The following is a 24,680-nucleotide window of genomic DNA, read 5'->3' on the forward strand; positions in this document are numbered from 1 at the left end:
TGACTCAGCCCGAGTCAGGAGGGCCGAGCACCAGTGCTGGGGTCCCAGGAGGTAGGAGAGGCGAGTCCCAGCTTGTGCAAAGCGAGAGTCTCGCCCCTCCTCTGCATTTCTGTTGTGTCGGGTCCTCAGCAGACTGGATGGTGCCCACCACAGGGGGAAGTGCCATCTGCCCCGTCTGTGACTCAAATGCTGGACAAGAGACACCCTCACGGACAGGCCAGAAGTGATGGTTAACCAGCGGTCTGGGCGCCCGCAGCCCAGTCAAGGTGACCCGTAAGTGTCGCCATCACAGGGTCCCTGCGTCACCCACACCAGGGGCTGGGACCACGTGGACCTGCCCCCCTGATGGGGTCGGGCCACACCCAGCCTGTCCTGTTCCTTTCTTGTCCCTGGCTCCCCACCGGCACTGAGCCGGTTAACACCGTCCCGCTGGAGCCTGCCTCTTCCATGGTCCTAGCCCACGGCCCATGACCTCACCTGCTCTCTGGGGGTCTTCTGTGTCTCCATCGTGGGGTGCACAGCGGCTGTTCTCTGGTCCGTCCCGTGGGGGGAAGCCAGCTGGCCTGGCCTGCATGTTTTAAGCCTCCCCCCACCCCCATTCCTGAATCCCCCACAGGGGCCAGCACACATCTTACTGTTTATAAAACAACATCTGTGCCCAGAGTTTCCAGCACCTTCCGCCCCTCGGGAGGCGGGGTGCCTGGCACTTCACCCACCTCATGTGTGAGTGTGTGTGAGTGCGTGTGTGCGTGCGAGGGTGGCACTGATGCTTCCTTCTGTGGACTGCGGACAGGGCTTACCAGCCACGTGAATATTCATCGTCTACTTACTTGTCCTCGTCTTTAGTCAGCCCGGAGGACGGGGACCAGCGTAGTGCCGGGTTCCAGCGCCGATTCAAAACACGTCTGTTAAATGAATTAAGAAATGGATGAAAGATGGGGCGCCTGGGGAGCTCGGTCGGTTGAGCGTCCGACTCTTGATTTCAGCTCAGCTCATGATCTCACGGTTCATGGGATTGAGCCCCACGTCCGGCTCCTTGCTGTGTGAGCCTGTCTCTCCCCCTCTCCCTCCCTCTCTCTCCCTCTCTCTCTCTCTCTCTCTCTCTCTGTCCCTGCTCTGCTCGCTCTTTCTCTCTCTAAAAAGAGGGTGAAAGAACACAGTCAGTACATAAGACGAGAGGTGGGAAGGCCCTTCCAGAAGGCCTGAGATGTGGCCTGTCCGGGGTAATCAGTCCCATGTCTCTGTGCCAGAGCGGGCGCCATGTGCTGAGCACGCAAAACAGGAAGAAGACAGGTGAGAAATCACTTTTGCCACTTAATATGCATCAGGCTTTCTTTCCAGCTTCATTTTGCTTCGGGCAGTAGGACGAGCTGGGCCTCCCTGAGCCCAGACGGTGGGCAAGGGGCCTAGGCGCACGGAAGGACAGGGGAGAGGCCGTCTGAGATGTGCCTGCCCGTTGGCAAATGACAGTGTCCCACACGCCGGCAGGAGACAGCCTGTGCGTCCACTTCTAGCACCCCAAACACAAGCAGCATTTGCTGCCCGACCCTGGGGCCCGGCCGGCCGCCCCCCGCCCCCCCCCCCCGCCACGTAGTGAGCAGCCTGCACAGGAGCAGCCGTGGGTCCCCACGAGATGCTCAGAGGCTGGAGAGTTAGGAGCCCAGACTCAGGTGTGCGGGGTGAGGCTCCGCGGCCCCGTCACGACCGAGGGAGGCGGGTCAACTCTGTTGTAGGGAAGCCCCGTCTATGGAGAGGCTGGTGTGGTCTGCCTCCCACAAGAAGCCAGCCAGGATTGCCGAGCCAGGGTCCATCAGGCATGTGAGCGTCGCAGACCCCACAGAGCAGGACAACCTCCGCGTCCAGGGGGCTCCTCCCTGGAGGAGGAACGGAGAAAGTCCGCTGTGGGCTCACCCCCCACGAGGCGGGGTCAGTGGGAGGATGCTTCTCGCCAGGGCCCAGGGTGGACCGTGAGGAATCTGGGGGACCCCGGGCCCTGGCAAATGCTTTCCTCCCCCCACACTGTGGTTGAGAGCGCCCCGCGCCCTGGAAGACCCAACAGAGCAGCACCCGTACCCGATTCGGGCCCTTTAGCCCGCGGCTCGTGGCCACCCTGCAGTGAGGGAGGCTTCCCCGAGCTCGGCCCAGACAGACCACCTGCCTCCAGGCCCCCAGGCACCTGCCAGCTGCCTGGAAGGGGCCGGTCCTGGGCCAGGACTGCAGGTGAGGGAAGGGGAGACCCAAGGGGTGATTCTAGGGGCGTTGGAAGCGCAGGGAACTTGGGGTTTTTCCAGACCCTGGGCGATGCTGCTGGTGGGCCCGGGCAGAGGCTGGAGAGGTCTCTCGGGCAGGTGAGAGCCCGCGGAGCGGCTGTGTGAGACCCAGCAAGGGGCCTGATTTCTCCTGGCTTCTTCCCTGACGTGACCGAAGGGTGTGTGTCCGGGCCCCTCGAGGCCCCCGTCTGTCCAACACTGGACAGCAGCCACCCCGTGTCCCATACGGAGGGGCCCCCCTGCACCAGCCCCTTGGCAACCTTTTGGGGTTTTTCCACCCGGAAAAGTAGGGTCTGTGTGTGTTTTCATCCTCCGCCTCGCTCGGCAGGGGGCCGTTGTCACAGCTCAGCTTGGAGCAGCTGTGCTGCTGGAGTTGAATTCCGGCCTCTCCCCCCCAGCGCGGGCACAGCTGTGTCTCTGTGGCAGATGTCGGCCCCGGGCCACACGCCATGTCCACACCGAACCCTGCATTTGTATCTGGCACCCTGTTGCCCTGGGAGCTGCACACGCGGGAAGTGTGTGGCAGGAGGTGCATGGTGGGAAGGGGCAGAGGCGTTGCTTTAAGCGGATTGGGAATGTAGCCTCTGCGTTTCTGTGTTTCCCAGAGCGGCACCGGCTGGCCCGGGCCCCCTTCACTGAGGCCCCTAAAATGCATGCAAGGTGTCAGTGTCGACGTGGTGGAGAAGCTTCGATAAAACTACGATCACGCCTGAACTTCCTCTTCCACGGGACCAGAAACGCTTGAGGGTTTCCCCTGGGAGGGAGACGGGCCCTCCAGCTCCTTGTGAAGGTTTGCAAGGTTCCTTCACTCTGACTGTGGACACTCATCACGAGCAGTGCCGCGGGCTGTGGGAGAGGAGCCAGGGGCCGTGGGAGGGGAGCCGCAGGCCGTGGGAGGGGAGGGGGACAGAGGAGAAGCAAGAGCAGGTGGGGCTCCTGTGTCTTTTCACCCGTCTCCCACTCCCCCTCCTCGGCCCACAGGAGACGAGCTCTCGTGAATAGTGTGCCTTGCAGACGTTTGGTTGGTAGAGATCTTACTGCTAAGCAGGAAGGAGCCGTGACCCTGTGTCATACAGCAGGGCACAGAGCGCTGACACAGGATGGAGCGATGACAAGGGGACAGATCAGTGATGCAGGGCACAGGGCGGTGACAAGGAGACAGAGCGGTGACAAGGGGACAGAGTGTTGACACAGGGCACAGAGCGGTGACACAGGACACAGAGTGGTGACATGGGACAAAGTGATACAGGGGACAGAGCAGTGACAGGACATGGGGCAGTGACAAGGGGACAGGGATTACGGGCCGGGCCTGACTGAGTCCCAGCACACACTCGGGACCCCAAGGCCCACAGAAGCCCCGAGTGGACCTAATATTTTCTGAGTTGTAGGAGACGTTGAGGAAACCCGTGTCCAGGGGTCTGTTCCCGCCGCCCGCGGGCTTTCCTGGGCTCGTTTTGTGTTGTGTGGACGCGGCAGCGGCCGGTGTCAGAGTCACAACCACGAGCGGAGTTTTGCCTGTGTGGGGCCTCCGGTGAGGGGTGCCATCTGTCTGTGTAGATCTGTCTGTCCCTCCGGGAGGGGTGCAGGGGAGGGGGCCGCGGACTGTCCAGGCTCCGAGAGGGGCTGGGGGTGGGCGCCCCCCAAGCCCCGAGGGCTCCCACGTTGTTACTGGAAAGCCGCTTGCCGGGATCATGATTATGGTCTCCGTCGTCGTCTCTTGCAAGTGAAAGACCACCCCACCCTGGCTGCCAGCAGGACATGAGGTGGGCGGTCCCCTCCCAGCAAAGCCGATGGTGGGCCAGGCTCAGTCAGTAGAAACACCACGAGATGTGCAGATAAACGTCCCCACTTCGTGGCTCGTGTGTCTCACCAGCCGCAGCGGCAGCCACGGGATCAGTCTCTGCAGTGGGTGGTTTGCATGTGGCATCGAGAAGATGCGGCCTTGACATGCGCGTGTGGGGTCCTGGCTGCACGGGGTGGCAGGGATAGTCGGGGCTGTAGCACACCTTCGTGTTCTGTGGTCCCACCCCCACAAGGCCCCGAAGTTAGAGAGAACGTCCCCCAGGGCACGGAAGTTAGGGAGAGCGTCCCCCAGGGCACGGAAGTTAGGGACGATGTCCCCGAGTGTTCGGATGGCGAAACCCCAGAAGGGAAACAGCCCCGCACTCCGGCTCATCAGCACAGAGTGGGGGTCGCGTGCAGATCTGGGGGCATCCGAGCCCTGCCCCTCTGTTCCGCACGGCCCCCCCAATTCCCTCCTAGATGATTGATCTGTCCAGCGTCCAGTTCGACATTCTCAGCAGAATATGGGGCCGTTTGCCACAGGGTCGATGCCACAGTGTGACCGGTCCTTTGTCCTTCAGGGCAAGTGAGGGGGTGCTGCTGAGACGCATTCGTTCGCTGGGCCTTGGAAACGTTCCGGTAGTTTCCAGATCCCTGTGGCTCTGGGACTGACGCGGAGCCTGTGCTAGAGGAGCCTCTCTGTCCTGTGTGCCCCTGAGCACAGAAAGGGCCTTCTGCACTGCAGGACTGAGGGGGCTCTGGGGTGGTGGAGGGGGACCCAGGCAGCTGCCTGAGTGGGCAGAGGTCACCGTCAGACACGGACCCCCCCCCCCCCCCCCCCGCCACTGGCCTCTGCCGTCCCGCTGGTGCACACAGCATCGTTCAGCCTGGGGAAGGCTGGAGTCCCACCGGCCCGGCCCATACCCCGCCACATCCCCAAGTGTCACTGGGGTCTCTGGCTTCAGACGCTCAGGCCCTGGCCTTCCTGGCTGTCCACCTACATTCTGTCGGAACAGCCCTCGGACTCCCCCGTTTCACAGGTGAGGACACTGAGGCCCAGAGGCGAGAAGCAGCCCGCCGGGGTCACTGGGCTGGCCAGGCGCCGGGCCCGAGCTCAGACCGGGGCCGGCGGCCGCCGGAGAGTCTGAGCTCTGAGCTCCCGATCCCCATCCACGAGGAGCCCACAGGACCCCGCGGTGGTGTTCGCAGGGCTGGAGGGGTGAGCTAGAGGGCCTCTTGCCCCCCTCCCCCCGCCTCCAGACGCTGTGCGCAGCGGCCCCTCTTGCTCTCACGTGGCCTGCACGTGCAGGGTCTGCACCTGCGGTGCTGGGCTCCCCCACGTGTGGCCGTGAGCTGCCTTGGTAGTTTGTGCCTGGACTGTGTGCAGGGACGGGTTACGGGGCACCAGCGGTTCTGTCCAGAGAGGAAACTGAAAATGCCTTTTTTCTTCCCCTGAAATCAAAGAGTATTAGGGTCAGAAAAACCAAATCACAGTGGGTGGGGTAGGCTTCCATCTTGCAGGGGAGAACAGCAGGGCCTGGAGAGGCCGTGTGGCGTGCGTGAGGTCACAGCGTTCGGTGGCCCCCCTGTGCCCGCCGTGCTCCCCTGCCAGGCGCCTGCCCCGGGCAGAAACAGGCTTGGGGTGGCGGCTCCCGTCGCTAGAGTGTTGCTCTGTAAGTGTCTTCATTGCAGGTACTGGGTTGTCGGGTGCGTTATAACACTCGCGGTCAGTACTGTGTGATAAAGAGACCCACGCTGCCACTAGGATGAACGTGTCTTTGACGAGGTTCTCACGCCCCTGCGGCCCGCACGTGCCCAGGACGCAGCAGGGGCTCCCACACGTGCCCAGGACGCGGCAGGGGCTCCCGTGGGGCCCAGGACGCGGCAGGGGCTCCCACACGTGCCCAGGACGCGGCAGGGGCTCCCGTGGGGCCCAGGACGCGGCAGGGGCTCCCACACGTGCCCAGGGCGCGGCAGGGGCTCCCGTGGGGCCCAGGACGCGGCAGGGGCTCCCACACGTGCCCAGGACGCGGCAGGGGCTCCCGTGGGGCCCAGGACGCGGCAGGGGCTCCCACACGTGCCCAGGACGCGGCAGGGGCTCCCGTGGGGCCCAGGACGCGGCAGGGGCTCCCACACGTGCCCGGGGCGCGGCAGGGGCTCCCACACGTGCCCGGGGCGCGGCAGGGGCTCTGCGGGCCCCAGGCGCCATCCCCGAGCCAGTCCTGAAGCTGTTTTTCTACCCGCTGCCCCAGTGTGTCCGCTGCCTCCCACCGTGAGTCACGGTGATTTCGTCTGCCACCCGCGGCCTTGTGAGCGCTACGACCACGGGACCGTGGTAGAGTTCTACTGCGACCCCGGCTACAGCCTCACCAGCGACTACAAGTACGTCACCTGCCAGTACGGGCAGTGGTTCCCCTCCTACCAGGTTTACTGCATCAAGTCAGGTGAGCAGCGTGAGGTCACGGCCCCCTCCCTACTCCGGCGCGAGGGACACCCGTGACGCGGAAACTCCTCGCTGGGGCCCCAGATGCTTCCCCGCCCGGGGGCAGGGCGGTCCTCTGCGCACGGGGTCTCCCCCAGCCCCGTCCCTCCCTCTGAGGAGGCCCCCGGCCCTTGGGCGCCAGCCCGGCCTTTCTCTTCCAGTTGATGCGTGTAGAACACGAGGGTGTAATTGCAGGTAAGACCTGCGCCCACTTGGAAAACCGCAGGCCGTTTGCAAACCTGGGGGCCTCCTAGTTACCAGCAAGATGCTAGCAAACCCACCACCGGTCCCAGGAGCCCAGGGTAGTGACCACAATCTCGGTCTCTCGCCCATCTGGTCCCACCCACTCGCCCTGGGGTTTCCTGCCAGAGCACCTGTCCCCTGGCCGCTGTATGTGGGGGAAGCGCTTATTAACCTGGGACATCTGGTGACCCTTGGATGGGAACCCGTTACACGGGGAGGGGGCGGCCCCAGGGATGGGGACTCCCCTGGAAGGGCCGCTCCTGCCTTCTCCTCCTGGCAGACGTGTTGACGGTCAGAGGTGGATGAGAGGCCGCGGAGGACACATCCCTTTACCCCCCATCCCTTTCTCCAGCACGGCCGACGGTCGCAGCCCACCCCCCTGCCCCAGGTGCCCAGGGAGAGTGACCCCTGTTCTCTGCCAGAGAAGCAGGTGTGTTTCTCACTGCGCACCAGGCTGTCCGCCCTCCCTACCTGCCGGCAGCCGCACAGAGGCCACACTGGGGACGGACTTTGGGGTGCGGGGGGTCTGACCTGGGGCAGTACCAGCCTGCCTGCGGAGCCCCCCCAGGTCAGATCCATCCAGCAAACACACTCGTGCCCGCTCGGCCTCTGGCGCCGCTCTGTTCTCTCCCCGCAGAGCAAACGTGGCCCAGCACTCACGAGACCCTCCTGACCACGTGGAAGGTCGTGGCGTTCACTGCGACCAGCGTGCTGCTGGTGCTGCTGCTGGTCATCCTGGCCAGGATGTTCCAGACCAAGTTCAAGGCCCATTTCCCTGTCAGGTCAGTGCCGTGGCCTTCGAGCAGCCAGGAGAAAGAAGGTGGTGGGAGCACTGGGTCAGGCCTGGCAGATGGGCGCGCAGGTTGGGGGGTGTCTGGGGTCAGAGCACCGAGCTGGGCAGGGCTCAACTCTTCCCACCGCCACCCCTCCCCCCCCCACCCTGTCCTCGTGCGCCCCTGGTGGACGGCTCTGGGCGGGCGCAGGAGCGGGGAGGGGGTGTCTGCGTTCGGAGCACGGAGCTGGGCAGGGCTCAACTCCTTCCTCCCCACCGTGTCCTCGTGCGCCCCTGGTGGACGGACGGCTCCGGGCGGGCGCGGGGGGTGTGGAGATGGACCCACAGAGTCGGGGCTGTGGCCGTGCAGGGCGCCCGGGGCCCGTTCCCATCATCCCTGGGCGGAACTAAGTAGGAGATGCGGGCAAAGGTGTGAGATCCAGCAGAGGTTCCAAACCAACGTGCCAGGGAAGCCTCCGGAAGCAGACAGGGCTCTGGACGGGACGTGGGGGGTTGGGAAGGACCCGCTGGCCCTCCCCTGGCCGGCGCACACACGGGCTCACACTGGTGCCCCCACCCTCACGGCGGTCATCCCAGAAGAGGAGCTTGCTGGGAACACGGTGCCCCAGCCTCTCCGACAACCTAGGCGTGACCCTTGACCCCTACTGCTGGCTGACCACCATTCCCGGAGGGAGGCGTCGCTGATGTTGTCGGGGGACGAGTTTGTGACCTTCAGGAAACAGAGGCCAGATCACCGGCCAGGCCTCCCCGACACCAGCCACCTCACCCGGAGGGATCTCGAGTGTCCTCAGGCTTGTGTGCCCGTGTCAGTCCCTGTGGGACCCCGTGCTTCCAGAAGAAGCTTTGTCTTCACCGCAGGGCCGGTGTGGCCCCCAGAGTTGTGCGCGCCTTCTTGGAAAGGCGGGTTGACGGTGGGGGAGGCTCCTGCAATGAATCCCTTCCCCCTCTTGCCTCCAGGAAGGTCCAGTCTCTCAAGCTCCCGGCCAGGTGAGGACTGAGGGAGGCCGTGGAGCTGCTTGGTCGGCCCTCAGGCCCCCAGGCTGGCCCCGTGTCGCTGAGCCATGCACCCGCCCCAGCCACGCCCCTGCTGAGATGCCAGCACCTTCTGTGCTCTGTGGCCTCACATCTGACTTCCTAATCAAGGGACTGGGATCTATCGTGAGCAGTCCTAGCATCTACAGAAGACTTAAGGTTGCAGAGGGGGGCTGACCCACACGTGATTTGTGGCACGTTGGGTGCTTGGGGCCATTTCCCCACGTCTGCTTGGGAGAGAAGCTTCCAGAACATCCACTGCACGAGGAGTTTTTAAAATGTGCCCCGAACTCTTTCATGTGGTGTTTTTCTACCCTCGAGTATTCTCGGTTAGCCACACAGACGACAGCTTTCTCGGGACAAGCCCACAGTGGACTTTTCTCGGGCCACGCGGGGGCGGGGAACACCAGAGAGTGAGGGGCTCGATGGCAGCACATGGGGGCCGAGCCGCGGCCCGGCGTCAGTGGGTGAGACCAGAGGACGGACGGGCGCAGGCTGGGGGCAGGGACACGCAGCCTCTTGCTGGGGGGGAGCGGGGAGCGTTCCTGGCCAGCTCGCCTTCCCTCCCTGCCCGCCTCCCTCCGTCTCCAGGATTGTGCCCCTCCACCCAGCGCCCGCATCCACACGTGGCATTTCCCGGGGTTTTGGAGCCGGGCCGTGGCAGTCAGCGCTCAGGTCTGCCCGCCGGCTGGGTCCTCCCCTCTGGACATTTATCCTCCGGCTGCGTCACTCAGTGCCAGGGCCCAGCGGGGAACTAGGAAGCCGAGTCAACCAGCCACTCGGGCCCTCTGGGGGACAGACGCAGCGTGGTGGTCAGACCCCCGTCAGGGCGATGGGCCGCACAGGGGCGAGGCCCGCAGAGACAGCGGCCACCCTTGGCGGCTGCTGGGTGGGGGGTGGAGGGGCCGCGTAATGACTAAGGTGGCGACGTGGGTTTTCCCTTTTCTACCTTGATGGGAATCGGTGACTTTCCCGCTGGAGCGGAAACAAAAACGGAGTCTAAGAAGCGCAGGGTCTAACGTTTCCTCGTGCACCGAGGGCCCCTGGTTTCCCGTTGGCTCGTGGAGCTCCTCCATTTTCAGAGGGCTTCCTGAGCGACCCTGAGGAGGCACAGCCGGATGGGCCACATGGTCCCCTGCTCAGGGCCGGAGGTTGGGGAGGAGGAAGCCTGAGGGGCCAGTGGGGCCCAGACAAAGGGGGACGCTGCTGTCCCAGTGTGGCCGTGGCCCTCAGTGCCACCATCTGCCAGACGGGGCCCCGGAAGAGGCTCAACACGGGCTCCGCTGCCATCACGAGCCTTGGGGGGCCTTCAGTCCTGGGGGGGCCTCGGTCTTGGGGGGGTTCTCGGTTTTGGGGGGCCTCTGCTGCACAGGGTGGGGGTCCTCGGTCTTGGGGAGGCCTCCGCTGCACGGGGGGGACTCAGTCCTGGGGGGCCGCCGCTGCACAGGGTGGGGGTCCTCGGTCTTGGGGGGCCTCAGTCTTGGGCCTCCACTGCACAGGGTGGGGGTCCTCAGTGTTGGGGAGCCTCCACTGCACAGGGTGGGGGGCCTCGGTCTTGGGGGGCCTCCGCTGCACAGGGTGGGGGTCCTCGGTTTTGGGGGGCCTCCGCTGCACAGGGTGGGGGTCCTCGGTCTTGGGGGGCCTCCGCTGCACAGGGTGGGGGTCCTCGGTCTTGGGGGGCCTCCGCTGCACAGGGTGGGGGTCCTCGGTCTTGGGGGGCCTCCGCTGCACAGGGTGGGGGTCCTCGGTCTTGGGGGGCCTCCGCTGCACAGGGTGGGGGTCCTCGGTCTTGGGGGGCCTCCGCTGCACAGGGTGGGGGTCCTCGGTCTTGGGGGGCCTTCGCTGCACAGGGTGGGGGTCCTCGGTCTTGGGGGGCCTTCGCTGCACAGGGTGGGGGTCCTCGGTCTTGGGGGGCCTCCGCTGCACAGGGTGGGGGTCCTCGGTCTTGGGGGGCCTCCGCTGCACAGGGTGGGGGTCCTCGGTCTTGGGGGGCCTCCGCTGCACAGGGTGGGGGTCCTCAGTGTTGGGGAGCCTCCGCTGCACAGGGTGGGGGGCCTCGGTCTTGGGGGGGCCTCCGCTGCACAGGGTGGGAGGGCCTCCATCCTGGGGGTTGCTGGGGGCCTCCGTCCTGGGGGGCACGCCACTCTGACCGGTCGGTGCCCCTCTCCTCGGCACAGGGGGCCTCCCCGGAGCTCCAGCAGCGACCCGGACTTCGTGGTGGTGGACGGGGTTCCCGTCATGCTTCCGTCCTATGACGAGGCCGTGAGCGGCAGCTTGAGGGCCTCAGGCCCTGGGTACCTGGGCTCCGTGGGCCCAGGCTGCCCCTTGCCTGTGGACGACCAGAGCCCCCCGGCATACCCCGGCCCAGGGGACACGGACACGGGCCCAGGGGGCTCAGAGCCCTGTGACGGCGTCTCAGGCTCCTCTGAGCCGCTCCAGAGTCTGTATTCACCTTCCGCGTGCCCGGGGGGCCCCCGCCCCGACAGCGCGGACACGGGGGCCGGCTCGGCGCGGGAGACGGCGTCCAGCAGCCCAGGCATCGACATCGCCGACGGTGAGTGTCCGCCCCGCGCCCGCCCCTGGCCTCTCCTGCTGCTCACTGTTCTCCCTGCGTGAGGCCTGGAGCGAGGCCGTCCTCTCCCACGTGATGGGTGCAGGTTTCAGGAGGCCCCAAGCCGTCGGAGCAGGAAGCCCGCGGTGGTTTCATGGCGTCTGGGCGAGCCAGGGAGCTCTCTGCCCGCTCCGTCCACTAGGCAGGGCTTGGAAGAGCTTGGTGCCAGGGTCAGCATGCACGCACGCACACGGGAGACCAGGGCGCCTGTGGGGCGGCCCCGAGAAGCCGTGTGCACGCAGGCCTCTCGCCGGGACGAAGAAACGGGCACGCGCGCCCAGCACAAGGAAAGGCCAGTGTAGCTCCCGGAGAAGTGGGGGCAACCAGGGTCTCCCGGGGGACGCAGAGCACCGCGGGGCACGCGAGGGCCCCAGTCCGGGCGTGTGGTGGCCGTGATGGCCGAGGTGGCCCAGAGACGGGCCTCCTTCCTGCCCGCCCACTGCCTCTGCACAGCATCTCGCCCTCTGGCGGGTCTGACCGCTAGGACACGGGGTTAAGGTCTCAGCACTTTATTTTGCGTGAACTGGTGTGAGATTTTCCAGCAAAGACGCTGTAATGAGTGCTTTATGTGGTCAGTTTACGTGGAACTTGGCGTTTTCTTCTGACACCGGGAATTACAGATACTTTAACAGAGTTTTTGTTCCCACATCCCTGCAGCTAAGCTGGTAACGGGCTCTCCTTTTACAGAGATCCCTCTGATGGAAGAAGATGCCTGAGCAGCAGAGGTCCGACCATCTTCCTGCCCCTCGGGGATGTGAACTGTGCGCCCTGGGGTGAGGCCTCAGGGGGACAGAGCTCCGGGGCGCTGGGGGGTTCCAGCTTTGGGGGCCGTGACTCACATCATCCATCGCGGACTCGACTCTGCGGCTGGTAGGCTGGCGGCGGTTTTCACGACAGTGGAGGGTAGCAGGGGGCCCGGGCGGTCCTGGAGAAGGTGTCCAGTGTGTCCCTGCTGCGGAGCAATCCCGTGACTTGTGCTGTGGGCGCTGCCTGCCTCCTCTGTCAGCATGTCCCTCACCGATTCGCCCCGAGGTCTGCCGTGCTCGACGCAGGCTCCGTCTGGGGGCTGTGCTTCCCGCGGGAGGCCCCTGGGGAAGGCTCCCGGGGGGTTGGGGCAGCCTCCTTGACCCGACTCGGTACTCAGAGCGGGCGCAGCAGTCCCAGCGAGGGAGGAAGGAAAAGACGAGGGCGGACTCTGCTTTGTGGAAGCCTGTCCAGAAGCGGCCGTCCTTTGGTGAAGCGTGATGAGCTTCTGTCCACGGACTGGCGCGCAGACGGTGCGTCGGGTGAGTCCGGTGACTTTGGGGATGGCCGGATGTGCCCAGACGCGGGGCCTGGCAGGGAACGTTACAAGGTAACGTTTCATTCAGCGGTTTAAGGATTCGCGTGACCATGTGTCTCAAGAGCCGCGAGCCCCCTCATTACCCGTTATAGCGTCACCCCCAACAGCCATACAGTTTATTTTCCAAAACAGAGATTTTCTGTACACGTGTTCTTCCTCCAAATAAAGTATGAATGAAGTTGGAGTTTTTCTTTCTATTTTGTCTGCAAAGCAGACGGGCTGCCCAGCCCAGACGGCTGTCCCCTCCCTCCAGGGGCCTGCGGCCACCCACCTACCTGTGCACCTGCTGTGCAGGCCTCCCCCGGGCCCGTTGGGTGCTGTTCCTAAGAAACTGATGGATGAAAAAGTCTCCCAAGTCCTGAAATGTCTCTTCAAATACATGTTCATCTGTGGACTTGATTTCTTTCTTCCTCTGGGCTTTAGACACATAGAAACAAAACTCTGATCCATAAAATTGCTACGTGGTTGGAGCAGAGAGAGCTGGGAGCTTGGTCGAATCCTGGTTTATCCCGACGCAGACTGAGTAAAGATTAAAAACAAAGTGACAGTTTGAAGTGTGACTTTAATATCGGGGTGGGGCCGGGCGGGCAGGGGAGGATCAGTGACCTCAGGGTCGGGGCTGAGGGCGGCGGCTGGGAGGGGCCCGAGAGCCCCCGGGACAGCGAGCTCTGGGCGTGTGGGGAGCAGTGTTGACTTGCTAGACCTCGTTTGGCACTACTTTGTATCACGAGCCGCAGGGAAGGAGCTGAATTCTCATCAGGGTTTCTGCTTAAATGCCACCTGGCCTGCCAAGAGGCAGGGGGCAGGGGCGGCTGAGGGGCCGCTGAGGATCCAGCGTGGGCCGCCTCCTCCAGGCAGCCATCCCAGGAGCCCGGTCAGGCCAGGTACTCCCCAGGTGTTCCCCAGGCCTGCACCTGTCCTCCCTCCCAGGCCCCAAGCAGAGAGCATGTTAGAGACCTCTGGCTAAGTGCCTCCTTTCCTGCAGGACAGCTGGGAAGGGCCCCGGAAAGCGTTCTCCCTCCCGAAGTAGAGAGCAGCCCTCTCACCGGTGAGCCACGTGCAGGGGTGCCACTCCAGCCCTGCACCTGGGAGGCCGGTCCCGCACCGCAGGTGCCACGGACACCCAGGTGTTAGCGGCAGCAGTGTTCTCAGCATCGCGGCCTCTTGGAAGGAGGTGCTGCTTCTCCGCATTAGAGTCTAAATGAGTCCCCTGGCCCCCTCGGTCCCTCTGGTTTCTGGTCACGTCAGCGTCTCACCCACAAATGCTCTTCCCCATGATTGTTTCTATAGTGAGCCTGTGTGGCAGAAAAGGATGCTCGTGATGGCCCCAGCACGTCTCAATCCTGTTCTCTGTCCGTTCGAAGGTCCCGGCAGCCCCTCTGGGTCCTGGTGCTGCCCTGGGCAGTGGTCGGCAGTCAGGCCAGTGCCCTGAGGCGCTTCAGAACCCTCTCCACCTCCCTGCCCCAGTCCCAGTAGCCGCACGAGACCGCAGGCCCAGGAGGAGTTCGAGGCTCTCGGGCCACAGGCTTCTGCTGGGTCCGGATGCACCTCCTGTCCCCGTGCCTCCCCTCTCCGTGCCCCAGGGCCTGGTGCCTGGTGTCCCTGCAGGGACCGCGCAGTGACACGGGAGAGCACGGCTTTGCCACGGCCACCACCTGGCCTCAGATCCTGCCTCCGCCACCAGCGGGCTGTGTGTTTGGACCAGGGGTTGCGCCTGGAGCGTCCGTCTCCTCATGGAGAAATGAGAGCCGGCCCCCTTGGCCTTCCTCGCTGGCCTGTGGTGGGCAGGATGGCAAACGCAGACACACACGCAGCGCCCAGTAGGCGTTGACAAACGGTGGCTGTTCTCCCCTGTGGCCGAGCGTGTGCGAGGGGTCGTGTGGATGATTTCCGGGCACCTTCCACCTGCCTTGGGCCCCTGCTTCCCGGGGGGTGCTTGCTGGAGGCCGCCCCCAGCAGATGGGCGGGAGCGTGAGGTCCATTCCCCTGGCCTCTCCCCTCCCTGAGCTCTCTGTGCAGAGGAACGTGTCCCGTCCTCTGAATGTTCCAGAAGCTTCTGTTCACGGAGGGCAGGACGACCTCAGGAGTCTCCCAGGGACTCTGAAGGACCCAGATCAGCTACACAGCAGCCCTGCTTCCCTAATTTTATAGCCTGTCTCGGATTGAAAGCATAAAAGTTAATGCCCGTACGTTCCTGGGTGATAAAGGGGAGAGACCCCACAATGAAGAGGCCTGGTCTGGAAGACAGAACAGGGCCCTGGAGAGAGCGGTCAGTTGTCGGGGAGGGTGGGTCCCGGGCACAGCGGCCTTGAAATCATAAAACTTGACTTAGAATGGGCGGCATCAGCACAGCAATGTTTAACAGCTGTGGCCAGCGGGGCACCGTCTCCACACTGGGAGGAAGCCTCGGTGTCAGGCGCACAGCAGCCCTGCTCCCTGGTTAGGCTCGTGTGCACGGACCTTTCTAGTTTCTCAACAGACTGTATTCTTCAGAACAGCTTGAGTTGTGGGAGAATGGAGCAGAAAGTACAGAGCCCCACACCCCACACCCCTCCTCCCGTTATTTCCACCCGGAGTTTGCTTGTGACAATGGATGAGCCCACGTTGATGCGTTGTAGGTCCCCCCCTCCCCCATCTGAAACTCTGTTGAGCCGAAGTGGCAACAGTCGAAGAGTGTCCCCTGCTTTCCAAAAGTTCGCGTTCGGCCGCTTGGCTTTCACGAAGGACCTGCTCCCGCCGTTCTGCTAACTGAAGGGGATCCAAAGGGGGTTTTGCTTTTATGAAAAAAGAGGTTGGTGCTAATGCAGAGCGTGAGCTTCCGGAAAGCGGGGGTTCCCGGATAATTACCTGGAGTGCCGGGCTTACTGTTGGAGACGCGCATTCCCCGGGTGTGGACGACGGTACGGTGAGGTGACGGCATCACACAGAGTGCTCACCTGCTCGTCCCTCGTCCCCTCCAACCCGTGGCTGCCCCTGACCTTTTACTGTCCCGTGGCTTTGCTTCTGGGACAGTCACCTGGCTGGAGTCACACGGGATGTGGCCTTTCACTCAGCAGCAAGCACGAAAGTCCGTGCTTCCACGGGACAGGAGAGCGGCCCGCGTGCACGACTAGAAACTTGAAAAGACTTCACGCACTTCTTGGCTCTTGCGGCTGGAGAACGCGAGAGGCCAGCGAGGCTGTGACCAGGATCGCCTCCCCGGCCACCCGAACCCAGCCGGGATGGAACATCCCACGGGCTCGCTCAACATCCCATTTGGGGTCTGACAGACTCCGTGTCCCGAGCGTGGTGGACAGATGGGCGCCTGCGGGCACGGTGGGGTCGTCTCCTGCACGCACACACCAGCAGCTGCCTTTCCCCACGGCAGGGGGACTCCCGGCACCAAACGGGATCCCGTCCTCTGCTAGAGTCCCCGCAGCTGTAGAGTCTGGAGAACGTCAGGCCTGGTTCTGGAGGTATTGAGTCCGTGTAGACGGACTGGGCCCGGCCTGGTGTGGACGTCCAGGAATGTGTCAGCCGTGGGCCTCGTCACTGAACTCCGCCAGCTCCGGGCTATTGGCTTCCTCCCCGAGATCCGGGAGGGGAGGCTGCTTGTTTTCCCGCAGTACGTCATGGTGACGTCCTCTGTGGTCACTGAGCCCCTCCCGTTCACCCCGAGATCCCCGCCCCTCCCCCAAACCCCCCAAAGGGCGAAGCCACAGAAAAGAATGAAGTGAGTCCGGCCTGACTTATTCTTCGTTGACTTAAGAACTTACTGGTTTGGGGCGCCTGGGTGGCGCAGTCGGTTAAGCGTCCGACTTCAGCCAGGTCACGATCTTGCGGTCCGTGAGTTCGAGCCCCGCGTTGGGCTCTGGGCTGATGGCTCGGAGCCTGGAGCCTGTTTCCGATTCTGTGTCTCCCTCTCTCTCTGCCCCTCCCCCGTTCATGCTCTGTCTCTCTCTGTCCCAAAAATAAATAAACGTTGAAAAAAAAATTTTTCAAAAAAAAAAAAAAAAAAGAACTTACTGGTTTGTGTCTCCCACCACTAGGAGCGCAGGGCTCACAGGCCATCTGTTCAGTAGCTGAGCCGGGTGCTCGGGTGCTGGGGGGGGGGGGGGCAGCGCTCCGCCCCCGCGTGCACAGGCCACACCCCCTTCTCCATTCTGGCCGTGCGCTCCGTCCAGCGGTCCTCGAGGACCCTAGCCGCACGGAGAAATGTCAGCTTCAGGTTTTCCGGGGCCAGTCGCTCACAGGAGGCAACAGGAACACGGGCATTCAGCCTCACGTCCCTCACTGGTCAGGGGACGCTGTGAATGGCACCTGCTTCCCAGTGTCCTGTCAGGACCGAATCCAGCGACGGCACAGCGCCTGGCCCGGAGTAGATGCTCCAACGTGGTGGCTGCACTTGGTCAAGCATCCTTCCTCCTCCGTGCTCCCAACGAGCTGAGAAATGCACCCTTTCTCCTGGTTTCCTGCTCCCCTCTGGTATCCTGTCCCTCCTGGTCTCCTGTCCCCCTTGGTATCCTGCTCCCCCCGGTCTCCTGTCCCCCCGGTCTCCTATCCCCCCCCAGTCTCCTGTCCCTCCTGGTCTCCTGTCCCCTTCAGTATCCTGCTCCCCCCTGGTCTCCTGTCCCTCCCCGGTCTCCTGTTCCCCCTGTCTCCTGTCTCCCCTGGTCTCCTGTCCCCCCCAGTCTCCTGTCCCCCCCCATCTCCTGTCCTCCCGGTCTCCTGTTCCCCCCGGTCTCCTGTCCTCCCTGTCTCAGGTCCCCCCGGTCTCCTGTCCCCCCGGTCTCCTGTTACCCTCAGTCTCCTGTTCTGTCTCCTGTCCCCCCAGTCTCCTGTCCCCCCGGTCTCCTGTTCCCCCCGGTCTCCTGTCCCCCCCAGTCTCCTGTTCCCCCCATCTCCTGTCCCCCCCGGTCTCCTGTCCCCCCGGTCTCCTGTCCACTCTGGTCTCCTGTCCACCCCCGGTCTCCTGTTCTCCCTTGGTCTCCTGTCCCCCCTGAACCAAACACCCGGGACAGCAGTGTGGCCCTGACACCCGCCCTCCGGCTTTTACAGAAACTAGAGATCCTCTGAGGTTGGTGAAGCCACAGCACCTGCCCTGCGGGGTCCAGCATCCTGGCCTTTCGGGTTCCCCTCGGTCCCGGCCCCTGCCTGTTCTGCACCTGTACTCACCACGGTGAAGGCCGCCAGCCCCTCTCGACCCTGAACTTACTAACAGGAAGACAGGATTTTGCAAACAGTCTCACTGCTTGAGAGCTCGGAGCAGAGGCGTCACTGTGGGGAGCCCTCAAGGAGCACTCGGGGGTCACACGGGGCACCTAGCAGGTGGCCTCAGCCGGGAGTCTTGCACCCCAGGGGATGTTTGGCAGCGTCCGGAGACCTCCTGGGGTGTCACCGCTGTGGGGCGGGGGCACCACTCGAATCCAAGGCGGGGGGAGGCCAGGGATGCCGCCGACACCCTACATGCACGGGATGGGGCCCTCGCACGGAGTCGCCCCAAATGCCAGCAGTGCCCAGGCGAGAAACCCTGGTTTGGAGACGTTCCGTGACGCCACGGGGCTCATCAAGCTGACCCAGGCAAGCTCCGACTCGCCACTCCTGCTGTGGGCATCGGGGCCGTCCGCGCCCGGACGCCTGCCGTCATCTGAGGAGCGGGGAGCCTCCCTGGGAATATTTAAATGCATAACGTAAACTAAGCCGGTGAATTGTGTGGGAGCACAATCATCGAAACATTTTTAGAACTAACGTATAACAGCTGCGTGTTTCTCTGGGTCAGCAGCTAAATAACGAGGCATAAGGGCAGGTGTCTTCGCGACCATAACGCGAAGCGGCAGGGCTGTGTGAACAATATTCTGAGATTTCTGTAAACGCTGTAACGTGATGTGAGAATCTCTGTATTTCTTCGGTGACACGGCCACAGGCTCGGCTATAACGTGGCTCGAGGCCCAGGCGGTGAGCGGGGAGGCACCAGATTTGGCGAGAGGTTAGAAAGAATGGGGCGAAGCCCGCGATGCTGCCCTCCGACTGGGATTACAGCCCAGACAGGTGTGAGCTCGAGATCCGGAGCGGATCCCAGGGGGTCTTGTGAGCCCCAGAGAAGCCGTGTGGTCAAGTGAAGAAGGCACGGGGTTTGAAACAAGAAAACCTGAATTTATATCCCGGTGCCGGGCGGGGCGGGGGGGTGCACTCAGAGAGTTGGGGGGCTGGCGCTGCCGGGACGAGGCCACAGACGCAGCGCCGGGGGCGTCCCCGCGTGTGGGGCGCCGAGGCCGCGTCTGTGAGGGCTCGGCGGTTACCCCGCCCTGTGCTGGCGGCTCTGCCCTGCGAGGAGCTTCCCGGCCCCGTGCTGGCCCTTCACAGCCCCGCCATCTGGGTGGGAGTGAGAACACCCAGGTTCTGTCCCTCCTCGGCCACTTACCCCCAGGAGGCCTGCACCCAGCTGCCCCCCTCTGGGTCCTCGGGTGGGTCCAGATCAGAAGGACCGCCTCTTGCCCAGCGTCCCTTTGTCCTACTTCCAACCCTGTAGGGAGCTCCTTCTAAGATGCAAACAAAAAAAACCCCTCCCCCCCCCCAAGGAATCCCATCTCCCGGGACAAAGGCCATCTTCTGGGGACTCGTGGGTCCCCGTCTAGGTCCTTGCCGGCCCCTCGATGGCACGGGCCCCTGGGCTCCTGCCTCAGGAAGGAATGCCCTCGGCACAGTACCCCACGTCCTCTGGTTGGGAGGCGTCGGGAGCCTTGCACCCCAGAACCCTTCCTGGACCAGCCCCTCCTGCCCCTTGGCTGACCCCGTCCTCTTAGCGCCCCTCACGGATGTCCCCATCTTCAGGCCAGCGCCTGCCCTGCTGCACGAGGGGGACCCGGGGCCCAGCCTCCCGGCTGTGGGCTCTCGTGCCCCCCGGGCTCCCCCCGATGCCCCAGATCCAAGCCAAATCCCCCGGTGGGGAGCACCTGCCTGTTGGGGACACAGACGATTTTAAATGGCGTGTGGACGGCGGTCTCCAGATGTTTAGCGCTTCGTGCCGCCTTCCATGCATTCTCCGCAGTTCCTGTAAAAGAGCCATTTGCTGCCCACAGGGGGAGGAGGGGCCGGCACAGTGAGCTGACGTCCTGACACCGCCAGCCTTTAGTCCGAGCCCAAAGCCCGGGAAGACGTGGGGTCACAGGGACGCTGCCCCAGGCAGGCCTGCTCGTCAGGTGCGGGCCGGTAGGAACCCCCCCAGAATCCGAATTACAGGGGCTGAGGCTCCGTCTGGCTCTGGGCCCCGGGGAGGCCCCGGAACACAGTCCAACAGGCTCCGCCCCCCGGGCCGGCTGGGTGGAGGAGGGGGGTGGGGGGAGCCAGCGCTGGAAGCCAGTGAGGCTGGACGGGTGCCCAGCAGAGACACCCCCAGGCGTCCCGGCTGCCGAGTCAGACATGTGTCGGCGTCCTCCAAGGAGCCAAAGCTCCTGGCCGGTGGCAGGAACGGCCACCCCCCCACCCCCACCCCCACCCCCGGTTCCCAGCCTCACACCCTCGGGGCTCGGGCACCTGTGGATCGGGACACGGCCAGTCTCCTCCACACGCCAATGGGGCCCTCCCCGCCAGACCCAGCTCTGGCCCCTCCTCTCACCCCGCAGCTCCCAGACCCTCCTGTCTTGGGTCCTCGAACCCCCTCCTGGGCCCAAGGGCATCGCGCGTGCCCCTCCCCCTCCACCGGGCTGACTCCCGTCTTTAAACGTCACCAGAGGTCTTCCTGTCCTCTGTGGCCGAGCCCCCTCCCCTGCAGAGACCTCTCCCAGCTCCGCGCCCTCCCGGCCCCGCGCTCCGGACCCTGGACTGGCAGTTCTGCCTCCGTCCCAGCTGTGCCCTGGTACCAGCCCTGGGTCTCCCACCTGGCGACGGTGGACGCTGTCTGAGCTCCTGCTTCTGGGAACTGCTGCTTGTGGCCTGCGTCCGTCTGCACCGCCGCGGACAGTGTTTGGGGACCGACTCTGGTTTCTGTCAGCAAGTCAGACATGCCCAAGGTCAGCCTGTCTCCCCCAGAAGGGGCCATGTCCCCACCCCAGAGTGGGAAGCCTGCACGCTGGGATCCAAGGACCCCAGCGCCCGCGTGACTCGGACCCAAACAGCTGAGCGTCTCTGGTCGTCCCCTGACAGCGGGTGTCGGGCCGGGGGCACCCGGCAGGCCCCCTCCTCACCGGCTTTCTCAGGAGCTCGGAGGGTGGCGTTCCCGCTCCCAGGGCCTGGTAGACCCCAGACAGAGACGGAAGACGTGCTCTCTCCCGGGAAGCTGCCTGACGCTGCCCGTGGCGTCCTTCGCGTTCGTCAGCGTGGCAGCGAGTGGCAGAAATCCCTCTGTAAGCCACGTAATCCCCTGTCGCCTGTTTGCACCACACTGTGTTTATCCATCATCCGTCAACGGACGCGGCTGCTGTGGGGGCGGTGGGGGGGGGGCGGGCATCGCCCCCGAGGGGACGCCCGAGGTGGACTGGGTGGTGGGGGTGCGGGCATCGCCCCCGAGGCGGGACTGGGCAGGGTGCGGGCAGTGCCCCCGAGGGGACGCCCGAAGGGACGCTGTGTCATCTGACTGTGGTTTTAATTCCGCGAGGAACGGGCACACTGGTTTCCATGGCAGGGCAGGAATCACACCGCCTGAGCCTGACGGCCCCGTGGGACTGCAGGGCCACGAATGCCCTGAAGCCTTGTGGGTCGTGCCGGCCCGTCATCTGCCCCCTGTTGTGTCTGGCGCTTTCTGGCCGCACAGCGACTGACCCGGGCTCACAGATGCCAGCTCGCGAGCGCCAGCCCGGCACTGGCTCTCCGTTTGCCGTCCCTGCCAGTCTGTGCGCAGCACGTGCCTCCTCGGCCCGAAACAAGGCTTGTTTGCCGGCGGTCGGTGCAGGCAGGTGACGCCAGGACGCCGGAACGGCGGCTTGGGAAGAACGAAGCAGAAGAGAGACTGAGCAGAGGTGACACGTGGGTTTGTTCTGGAGATGTCACCACTGGAGCGCCGGGAGCTCAGTCCCACTGCCTGGGAGTTCCCCCCCACCCCCCACCCCCCGTGTTGGCCTCTGTCGCCGCGGGTCCAGTGTGGCCCCAGGGCTGATGCCCTCGCTCGTGGAGGTCATGTGAGCACCCTACCGGAGACGGGGGACGCGGTGAAGCAGGTGCCGACAGTACCGGCCTCAGCAGCGGCCGGAGGAGCAGGCGGGTCCCAGGAGTGGAGGCTGACGCAGGGTCAGCTGTGTGCCCAAGGTCACCCCGCTGGTCTACAGCAATCAGGGCTCAGAGCCCCAGTGCAGACCCCCCCCCACCCCTGATGCGCACGCGCCCAGAGCACACAGAGCACGCGCCACGGAAGCCCCCGGCCAGAGAGGCCAAGACCTCTGGCATCAGACCGACACGCTGAGTTCAGGTCGTGGCCCTGCCCTCGCCGCAGTGCGACCTTCAGCGGGCCACATACACACTGTCGTCCCCAGGAGCCAAATTTGGGAAGTGGTCCGGCCGCCTGTCGAGAGGAAGGCGGGACGTCCACACAGTGGGGGCTCCTCAGCCCTGAAAAGGAAGAAACTACTCCTACAACATCATTCATTCCACATGCACGAATCTTGAAAACGTGCTCGGGGGAAGGAGCCTTAAATGCACGACTCCACTTAGAAGTTCCGGGACGGAGGAAACTAACCTTCGGTGGAGAAGCCGGACAGGGGTTCCTCCGGGGGTGGGGGTGGTAGGTTCGACCGAGGACAGGCAGCAGGAAAGTTCCGGGCTGGTGGCAACGTCCTCCCGCTTCACGGGGTTCGGCTTACACCGCTGTTTCCTTTTGCAAAACTCGATTTCATTGTAAGTACATTTACCTCAAAAGAAAAATCTGCAACGCTCCCCCTCACCTCTAGTTACTGACTGGGTGTTGAATCGCGGGGATGTGCTGATGCTCACAGTGTTCAAACCCCCGTCCTGGTGGGGCCCCTGGAGAGCAGCCCTCTCCTCGCCGACCCCCCCGCCCTCACCACCTCAGCTCTGTCGCCACTCTGTCAGAGTCTGTTCATCAGACCTTGTCCCCAAGCGTCCTCTTCCAGGCGTCCCCAGAGTTGAGGGAACCATCGGGACCAGAGCCCCTCTGCCTTGTCAGGAAGGAGGATGGGGGCCACCCCCAGCCGGGCCCCCCACCCCCGAGCTGGGCACAGAGGCGGTTGTGGGCCCCCCGTGCCCCGGGAGATGGCGCGGACAGAATTTCAGGGCTTGGCCGGAGCGCTCAGCGGCCGGAGCCGAGGCCCCAACTATGATCAGCCCTGAGCTCCGCGGCTCCGAACACTGACGGCATCTTCACTGTCCCCTCTGGCAGTTCTGGGGGTCGGCCGGGCTCAGCTGGACGGTTTTCACAGTCACATGGTGGCCTCCCCCCTCTCCCGGCCGCCGGCTGCGACCTCAGGGGGCTGCACGAGCAGAACCCACCCGCTACGTGAGTAGTAGTGAGTAGGCCGTGAGCCGCCGTGGGACCCGCAGGAGCCCGTGCAGCACATCTTTCTTGTCAAACGTGGCCGGAGACCCCGTGTGGTTTTGTTGTGTTGCGAATGGGAACCATGTGTGTGCACACCTACCTGGCTAAATTCTACGATTTTACTAAAATCGAATACACTGTGTAGGCACGCTCACAGTCGTCTGTGCATAAAGAGATTTTTCTCTTCTTTTCCACAGTTACTGCCCTGGGCTCGCTTTCCTGTCTCACAGGATCCGTTAATGCCTCCGGCCCCGCGTCGATCCGTGGCAGGCCCTGGGTCCTGTTCCTGAATTAATAGAAATGACTCCAGCATTTTTCCATTTAGTAAAATGTTTGATCTGGGGTTTTAGCAATGAGTCTTTATCATGTTTAAGTAGTTTCTATCCACGCTCAACAACTTCTTAGGGGAGAAAACAAGACGAACCTGTCAAGTTCATGATAGAAGCACCAAATATCTATGAAACTGGGTCCATAAGTTGTGAGCGTAAATCTTATTTCCATTTTCTCTGCGACAGTATGAAACTCATACATTTTTTGTGGTTAGGAAATTTAAAACAATAGAAAACCGTGTTTTGGAAACCCCACTCCCACTGCCTCCCAGGGGACCTTGGCACCTGCGGTCGCCAGCCCACGGGGCCCAGCAGCCGAAAGAGAATATGGTGGAGTCACCTTACCGAAGCCAGCGTGGGCTCTCCAGGCCGGAGAGCCAGGGGCCCAAAGGTGCCATGGCACTGGGGCAGGGGCTGTTTTCCTTCCCTGCTTGCCTGGGTCTCAGGACAGAGCGGGGGTGGTCTCTGACTGTGGTCGGGGGCCTGCACCACGCCGGAGCTGGGACTGCCCCAACCCCCTCCCTGCCCATTGCTCTAACAATCTTGTTTCATTCGTTCCGAGATCTTCTGGGTTCTTGGCATGACGAGTGATTCTTGATGGAAACCTGAACGTTTTTTAACTGTTAGACCCTGAATCTTAAAACCCTGTGTTTTAGCTGGAGGGGCAGAGGGAAGGTGGTCCTGCCAGGGGACGTAGGAGTCAAGGCCCCCCCGACCCCGAGGGAAGGGCTCCTCGTTACTGGGGGGGCGAGAACGGACACCCAGATTTCTGCATGCTCTCTGTTTACACTTCGGCGGGACCGGCTGCAGTGATGAAAGTCTCGGTCTGACACCATTTCGGCAGGGCTGGTGGGGCCTCTGGCCTCATATGCTCCCCACGACCCCTTTGCTGGGTCGAGGTGGACCCACGGCCTTTTCTGAGTGTTCGGAGGAGAAGGATTCTTGTCCAAGGGCTCTGTCCTGCTGGGCTGCGTCTTCCCCCATCCTTTGCCCAGAGGGAGGCTCTCCTGGGGGTTTGCTGTGTGCACCTGTTGCTTTTCTGTCAATCCAGGCCTGGGATACTGGACAGATGCGAATCAGAGTCCCAGGAGCCTCCCCGCCACGTGCCCAGGCCCCACACCTTCCAGAACCTTCTCTTGAGTGTTCATATAAACTGTCCAGAGTTTCTTGTTGTCCTTGGAAGGAGAAGAAGCAAAGGGTATATCTGTTCCGTCTCCCCAGAAACAGAAGCACACACTCATGCACACGCTCATGCACACACAGCTCACGCACACACACTCATGCTCATGCACACACGTTCACGCTCGCGCACACACAGCATTCATTCAGTACTT

General features: G+C 63.6%; 1 protein-coding gene and 2 long non-coding RNA genes across 6 annotated transcripts in view; 1 reads left to right on the top strand and 2 right to left on the bottom strand.

Moving 5' to 3' along the window:
- The window catches only part of SUSD4 (sushi domain containing 4), a 92,261-nt gene extending 79,522 nt beyond the window's left edge, over positions 1 to 12,739 (top strand). For 2 of the 4 annotated variants that reach the window (XM_086693972.1, XM_086693974.1), the window contains 5 exons: positions 6,305 to 6,496; positions 7,415 to 7,559; positions 8,528 to 8,557; positions 10,780 to 11,156; positions 11,901 to 12,739. In XM_086693972.1, coding sequence (XP_086550098.1) covers positions 6,305 to 6,496; positions 7,415 to 7,559; positions 8,528 to 8,557; positions 10,780 to 11,156; positions 11,901 to 11,929 — 773 coding nt within the window. In that variant the 3' untranslated portion in view covers positions 11,930 to 12,739. The remainder of the gene's footprint in view (positions 1 to 6,304; positions 6,497 to 7,414; positions 7,560 to 8,527; positions 8,558 to 10,779; positions 11,157 to 11,900) is intronic. The other 2 variants (XM_086693973.1, XM_086693975.1) reach the window with 1 other exon arrangement.
- LOC147572794 (uncharacterized) lies at positions 11,707 to 16,318 on the bottom strand. Its single transcript, XR_015246077.1, has 2 exons — positions 12,831 to 16,318; positions 11,707 to 12,547 (listed from the first exon to the last, which is right to left on the bottom strand). It is a non-coding gene; the product is annotated as an uncharacterized LOC147572794 (long non-coding RNA).
- A 1,149-nt stretch (positions 16,319 to 17,467) lies between these two features.
- Positions 17,468 to 20,895, bottom strand: LOC147572795 (uncharacterized). The gene is made up of 4 exons (XR_015245829.1): positions 20,718 to 20,895; positions 20,412 to 20,517; positions 19,488 to 19,585; positions 17,468 to 18,197 (listed from the first exon to the last, which is right to left on the bottom strand). It is a non-coding gene; the product is annotated as an uncharacterized LOC147572795 (long non-coding RNA).
- Between the last annotated feature and the right edge of the window lie 3,785 nt (positions 20,896 to 24,680).

This window comes from Puma concolor, chromosome E4 (genome assembly GCF_028749965.1).
Source record: "Puma concolor isolate L17-30 chromosome E4, mPumCon1.1.hap2, whole genome shotgun sequence".
NCBI lineage: Eukaryota > Metazoa > Chordata > Mammalia > Carnivora > Felidae > Puma > Puma concolor.